The sequence below is a fragment of the Typopeltis vanoorti genome, chromosome 9 (genome assembly GCF_054136105.1).
Source record: "Typopeltis vanoorti isolate ZY-2024b chromosome 9, IOZ_Tvanoo_1.0, whole genome shotgun sequence".
Taxonomy (NCBI): Eukaryota; Metazoa; Arthropoda; class Arachnida; order Uropygi; family Thelyphonidae; genus Typopeltis; species Typopeltis vanoorti.
In genome coordinates this window covers 91,273,195-91,280,899 of record NC_143557.1, presented here as the reverse complement: position 1 = coordinate 91,280,899, position 7,705 = coordinate 91,273,195, and the positions used below count along the sequence as shown (strand labels likewise).

At 35.0% G+C, this 7,705-nt stretch overlaps 1 protein-coding gene across 1 annotated transcript; it reads right to left on the bottom strand.

Moving 5' to 3' along the window:
• Nucleotides 1-4,751: 4,751 nt before the first annotated feature.
• LOC150103245 (coiled-coil domain-containing protein 22 homolog) lies at nt 4,752-6,976 on the bottom strand. Its single transcript, XM_090397782.1, has one exon. The coding sequence runs from the start codon at nt 6,883-6,885 to the stop codon at nt 5,011-5,013; it is 1,875 nt and encodes a 624-aa protein (XP_090253908.1). The 5' UTR covers nt 6,886-6,976; the 3' UTR covers nt 4,752-5,010.
• Nucleotides 6,977-7,705: the final 729 nt, after the last annotated feature.

The following is a 7,705-nucleotide window of genomic DNA, read 5'->3' as shown; positions in this document are numbered from 1 at the left end:
AACAAGTCACATGTTTGTAGCTGGTATAAATTGGAGGAATATAATGCTCCTAAGTCAGTACAACTATGTCTTAGTGAAAATGGTTGCAAGAAGGGAACTGACAGTTTGAAAGAGGTGTTGTGATATGATGCCATGCTGCAGGCCTATCAGTCTGGCAAATTGTTGACAAACTGGGGCCATCCTGGGTCAACAGTCAGTGATACCATAAGTTAATGAATAAAATAAATAATCATGAGGAACTGATCTGGAAGATTTTCCCTACTTGGAAAAGGTTTCAATCAAAAAAAGGGTGGGTGAGTGGGTATAGATGTGTGGATGTAAAGGTGGTGATTAAGGAAAGCTCTGTAGTTGAGTAACGTTAGTATACTATGGGATGAAAAATTACAAAGAAATTAGGTTGGCAGAACCTGGGAATTGATTGAAACATATGTAACACAGCAATATACAATTCTATACTAAGAGTCAAGCAAATAAAGAAGAGCAAAGTGAAATGAATAAAGAGCAAAATCAAGGTGAGGGAAAGAGTCCTTATGGAGGTGATAAGAGCAGGCACTAACCAGATGCATGTGGAATATAAAATGCAGGCTAGAAAAGTGACAGGCATGGTCAGGAAAGAAAAACCAGATTTCATTTGACTAATCAGGCCAAATGAAATCCAAGGGAGTTCTTCCATTACACAGCAAGTAAGAGGTAAAATAAATACACAAGGGGGATGCTGGTGGATAGGGATGAAGCAAAATTGCTGTGCAGGATATAAATAGTACTAGAATAATTTAATTAATGCTATTGCAGTTTTTAGGCTGTGTGAATGATCCATAAGGTAAATACTAAAGAAGCAAGAAATGAATGAACTATAGATGTGCGATACTAATAAGATTATGGTGTTGGATGATAACCATATATATATATATTGAAGAGATTTAACTGGAAAAGAATATAGGATTAGAGTGAAACAGTTTTCTGACATCAAGAATGATATTTGTAAAAGGTAAGTCTTACTTTGACAATCTACTTTTTATAAAACAAAAAAACAACTTTGCTGAATAAGGGAGGATCATATTATTACATGACACCTCTAGGAAGTCCAAGGACTCGTCATGGGAAGGCGCTCTACTTCACTAAATACATCTCACCCTCTCCACTACTACTTAATTCTCCACATAACACTACTACCATCAACATCATCTACTGCTAATCACCAACAATAGTATTTTTTGTCTGGAAATTGCAGGTGTTAATATTTTTTCTAATTAACATATACATAATATTTACACATTTGGAAAAATCTATGAGGTTTTTTTTTTTTTTTTTTTTTTTTTTGACATTTCAAAAAGGTATTTAAAAGACATTCCCACATAAAGTTACAGAGGGTTATCAAAATAATGGAAATACCTATACATTTTTTGGAGAATTTTTTATTAATAAGCTGTAAGCCCACCTCAGAATGTTAGAACACCATGAATTTGATTAGGAATAGACTGATACAAGTCATGTATATAAGATAATGGAATTGGGGACCATTCTTCCTGCAAAATATATCCCAGTGATGTAGATGGAAAATGTAATCGAACCTTGGAGAACCAATTAGAGACAATGCCTTGTCCATTTCTCTACCTTTGCACACTATTACACAACAATCACAGACACATCATCTGTAATGTGACGGTGCAGTATTATATCGGCTGTCACATAGCAGTGCCATAGTCTATGTTTAATTAGCTGTTGTGCAGTTAGTGTGCAAAATGTCAGATCTCAGTGATCTCCAAAAAAGGTATGATCATTGGAGTCCAGCTTGCAGGAGCAGCCGTAACCAAAACAGTGGAAATCTTAAGCATATCATGAGCCACAGTATCAAAGATTATGACAAGGTATGGAAACAGACAAGGCAGTCTCCAATTGGCTCTCCAAGATATGATCACATTTTCCACCTGCAACATCACTAGCACGGTTGGGACATATTTTGCATGAACAATGGTCCCAAATTTCATTATTTTATGTACGATTTGTATCACTATTCCACATTGAATTCATGGGGTTCTAACAGCCCAAGGTGGGCCTACAGGTTATAAATAAAAAATTCTCCAAAAAATTTGTAATGTTTCCATAATAAAAGAACAGGAGACCTTGTTTACTGAATGACTAGCAAGTTGTGTGTGGGGTGTAATCAATAGCATGCCACACGCTCTCAAGCCTATACTGTTCAAGTTATTTGTTATTTTGTGTGAATCGATATAGAGATATTCAGCTGTCCGCTGTTGAAGAAAAAACTGGAGAAAGTTAAGGAGTAATGCTGATGCCAAGGAAAAGATTTTTAGCTTGAAGATACGTACAATGATGTTTTAATGTTAATGGGACGAAGATGTTGAACCTATTAACACAGACATAGTAAAAGGCTACTAGAAATGCATATGCCAAGAAAATAATTTATAAAGGCATTAATAAATTAATTTCTTGTGTATACATGTGTCTAGCTATCCACACACAACAATTCTGTAATATAGTTCCACTACCCAGTTCCTTTAAATACAGATACATATTCATGTGTATTATTCCTGCATAAAATTTTGTACTCATTTAATATTTTTTGTAACTGACATGGACATAACACTTATACATTTGGAAAAATGTATACCAGATTCAAACTTTGTAAATTTATTTCATAATTACACACACACACACACACACTGATGTTCATGGTAACCATGTTTTTTGATAATTAAATTTGAATGCCTATTTGAAAAAGGATAACAACGAGTAACACAACAATTGTTACGTTGCTGGAAGAACAAATACCAGTATCAAAATTTAGTTCAACTACACAGTTTTACTAACTTTCAAAGTTAAAAATTCACTTTTTGCTGTTTAGTATTTATTTCATGGGGTCTCCTTCTTGCCTTTATTACAGCTTGGCATTGACAGAGCACTGACAAAATCAATTTCCTGATGGATACAACTATCAATTCATGGTATCATACCTATATATTCATGGTATTATATATAATGGCTTCTCGGAGCTCCCAAGGTGTTTCGGCTTTTTTTTTTCTTGTGCATTTCAGTCTCCATTTGGCACCACAAATTCTCAATGGTCTGTTTCCACTTATTAACCTGCAACAAAAACTAAACCTTTAAGTGCTAAACTCAATTTGTACAGTACATTTTAGGGTTATAATAGCATTGAGAATTTGTGGTGCCAAATGGAGACTGAAATGCACAAGAAAAAAAAAAAAAAAAAGCTGAAACACCTTGGGAGCTCCAAGAAGCCATTATATATAATACCATGAATATATAGGTCCTTGTTCTATGACAAGGGCCGGTCATCCTGAAAGATCATCGTTATGGTAAAAGTGGTCTCTGAGAGTAAGCACATATTTAATATAAATTAAATATATAAATATTTAATTTTTATTCTATTGTACGTTGTGGATTCCTTAAGTTATCTAGTAAGCATGTATAACCAACGTATAAGCCTTCCTATGAGAAGTAAGCAGCAATTCTTCTAAAATTTATGGTACACTTATGCATTCACTGAACCTTTTGTGAAATGCAACCGGCCAACACCATGATACAACATGCAGCCCCAGATCACGATTGGCTGAGAATTTCACTGTTGATACCAGAGTCAGTGTTGATTTTTTTTCTCCTAATTGATTTTTTATACTGACTGTCTGTCATTAATACCCTGCAGATTAAACTTTTTGTCAAATGCTATTTTTCACTGATCAGGGGGACCAATTGGCATGCTCTTTGCACCAATTTAACTAAACTAATCTAACTTTTTTTGGTTAACAAGGGCTTCTTTTAAGAGAGCACCTGGCTATCAGCTCTTGGCTATCAAGGAAGACTTGAATGAGTCTTCTCCTGACAGAGCTTGCCACAATTCCAATTTATTATTCCGAATCCTGTTTCAGTTCTCCAGACAATGCACAGCGATTTTTTTTTTTTTTTTTGAGGCAGAACTGCTTTAGAACTCTATCTTGGCATGGTGTAGATAGTGGCTTTCTTCTGGTTTCCTTCTTCCTTTCAGTAGATCTGGTTTCCTTGACTTTCAACAGCAGTCATACCACAATAGATTGACTACAGGCCACTCTTTTAGATATTTCATGTTCAAAAAATGTAACAAAGTAATGTATCTTGCAGGAAAAGTGTGATTCAAAGCTTCAATCACTTTTTCTGCAAGATATTAACTACACACAAACTAGCCATAGCAATCTCAGCATGAAAATGCTGAAAACTAGCTCTTGCTGTCTGTTTATAGCATAACCAATTCTGACTCAATAGCAGCAACTATTACGTTATACAGAAACCCATGGGAATGATAGATGCCACAATACAACTAAATATCTAATGATAAACCAATGAAAATGACATTTAACTACTAAAAACTGTATTTATGTAAGGTGATACAGTTTCTATGAACATGAGTATGTGTGTATATATATATTACTTATTCACAGAATTCAAACTGAAAAGTGGAGATGTATATATTGATTTAATCCAGTTTTCAAAACCTTCACTTGCCTGTACCTCAAATACATAATACTACTACTACCACCACCACCACCACCACCACCCACACCCAACTCCTTGTTCTAATAAGCAGATTTTAGTTTTCATTGTGATAGGAGCTTAAAGTTAATAATGGAAGCTGGCCAATCACTCACTTTATAATGCATCCTTTCTAAGCAATTGCAGAAAGTTTATTAAATGTTAAAATTAGCATCGCAATCTGCAGTCAGAAAAACAAAATCATGAAGAAGAAAAAAATAACTGTGCCTTTTAATTACTCTGAATGTTTACTATATATGTTTCTTATATATATATATATATATATAAAAAAGCTGATTACAGATAACCAAATTTGTATTTTTAATGTACAGTTGTTATTTATCCTACCTATTAACTGCTGGTTCACTGGCCTTAAGATTAACAAATGTTAAAAATAACATTATAAGAAATACCTGTCAATATAAATTTTTTTTTAGTTATGCTACTGCTATAAAATATTTTATATTATACTTTTAGCTGAGCTATAAGAGTTGTATTTTCTTGTTGCATTTGTCTGTAGTCAGATGTTATCCTTTCTAAAGTTGCAGCTACTTTCTTTTGGCTTTCTTGTTCAATTTGATCTTCAAGATCTCTTATTTCCCTTAAGATAGTTCCAGTTTCTTCTACAGTATGTATCAACTGACTGCAGTTATCATGCAGTGCAACAAGATGTTTGTAAGCACGACGAACTGATTCATCTTTTTTTGCATCTTTGAAAATCAAGTTATCAGTAACATGAAAAGTACGATCTAATTTACCAAATAGCTGACCAATATCTTTCTGCACAGCTCTAGTATCTAGAAGTACTTTATCTATTTCTGCCTTCTGCTTTTTAATATTTCCTACAATTTCCAGTATTCTTCTTGTATAAGCTGAATGGTTTACATCTTTAGTCAGTCTTTCATATGTCACAATCAACTGTTTATGAACTTCTTCCTTATTTCTTGCATCATCTCCAATTTCTCTTATCTTTTCCCTTAACCTTTTAATTTCTTCAAGTTTACACTGAGTTTCATTTAACCTCTGCGAACATGCTTCTTTTAATAATCTGTACTCTTCGATAAGTGGTGAGCGATGTTGCTCCCACTGATTAGCTAGGGACACTAAGCGCTGTGTACTTCCCTCAATTAAAGAATGCAATTTCTGAATATTGTTTTCAGCATCAGGAAGAAGAGACAACGTACACTTCTTAACTTTATATGTTTCATCTAATTCATTAATCTTTTTCTGTTCTTCTGATATTACTTCTTTCATCTGCTGAATGGATGATGAAAGTTGTCGTGTTTCAATGTTCATTTCTTCTAGTTGATGTGAAACAGAATTTATTTTTGACTGTAAATCATTAAGTTGTTGTTCTCGCTTTATTGTCATTTCCTCTTGTGAATCCCCAGTCTTTGCTTGAGATATTCCAGGAGGTGCTAATACCTTATCCTCTCCAGAAGTAAACTGCAACTGCCTTGTATGGCAAAATCGTGAGCATTTTACACTTTTGTATCCTAATGAAGTATTTGTAAATATATCAAAATCTGAAACTTTTGTTAGCCTTTCTAAATCTTTTTGGTGTAGCGCTTGAAGCAGCTGCTCAGTAATTTTCTTTTGGATTTCGCTTATCTTCCTATTTGTTCGTTCCTGATCGCTCAGTCTTGCTGTCAGCGTCTTTTGATTCCATTCATTTTCATGATAACGCGTTTCGCCAATGGCTAAAGCATTAGTTTCAAATAGCGATGATATCATGTGACTGTAACTCCCTGTTTGCTCTGTTACAGCTGGAAGTTGTGTATTATAATACCAGATAAGTTTTTGTTTAACACTAGGACTACACTTTTCGGTGTTCGAAGGAACCTTTAATAAATGGGAAGAAAAATTAAATGAGCCTTTAGTATTCACTTGTTTATCCGAATTTATACAATAAAGGGGAAGCCAAGAAGTATTTAAACAATCCGAAATCTTTTTACCAGCAGTTCTAAGTATTAAAGCTACGTTGCCTAAAGGTTCATCTAAAGTCTTTTCGCTCTCTTTTGGTAATTTCTCAATAAGAAAGATAAATATCTTCCTAATATCTGTTTCATTTGAATAAAGGAAAGTTTGATACCCGATTTCGCCAGTGTATCCTAGTTCCACACAAGCAGAAGCTAATGCAGAGCTCAAACGGTAACGTGCTGACATACTCGGTGGTACATGGTGAGGAAGTTCTAAACCGGGTGAAATTAATTGAAGGCATCGAACTACTCCTTCGACTACTAATTCAGTTGAAAAGTTTCGCAAACTTGATATTTCTTCTTCAACTTCACAGCCAAGCTGTCGTAAAGTATGAATCACAATCTGGTCTACTTCTTCCATCGAAACACTAATATTAAACCACCAACTTCATAAACACATGATAATCAAAACACAAAACCCACATTAACACATCCTGTACACAAGTGACGGATACACCTCCTCTGATTTTACAGGTCATATCTGTGTCTGATATCAAATAACATATGCCATCTAGTGGCACAAATATTAACTTCACTATATTCATAACAATTATTGTTAGATGAATACAAATATTTCTGTGGTTTAGCAGTGCAGTTAATTTTCGGTATAGAGACCACATGTTTCCAAACATATAACACGTTCAGTAAAACAAACAATATAACCGAACAAATTTCGTAAGTCATTGGACTTACGGATATGGTTAGGGGTATGAAACAGTTAATTAAAAAAAAATCAGCTAACGCCTTTTTATTCCCGTATATAGGGAGTAGGCGAGGCCATTTAGCCCTATCTAACTTTAGGAGACTGAGTGGGCAGTTCAATCTCCACTGGTACCCAATCAGAGATAGATGGCCCAAGGCTATCACTAATTAAGCGGTACACAGTGAAGAGAGACGGCTCAAATGTGCCGCCATCTCGTGGTCCCTAACCCTAACACAATATATTTAATGCCTGAAATAATGTGGGTTCTACGGTCGATTTTCTTGAGTTTACGGAACAGAAAACCCGACTTTTCGGGAGGAAAAACCCGCTTGCCCGTGCCAGAGATCGACTAACTTGGGAACCGGTCGAAAAAAGGCTTAGAAAAATTTCCTCTAGTCGCCGACTAGACTCGAAACCAGATCTTCCTTCGTGCGGCCAAGCGCCGTGGTGTGCAAACGCCACATCCACTGAGCTACAC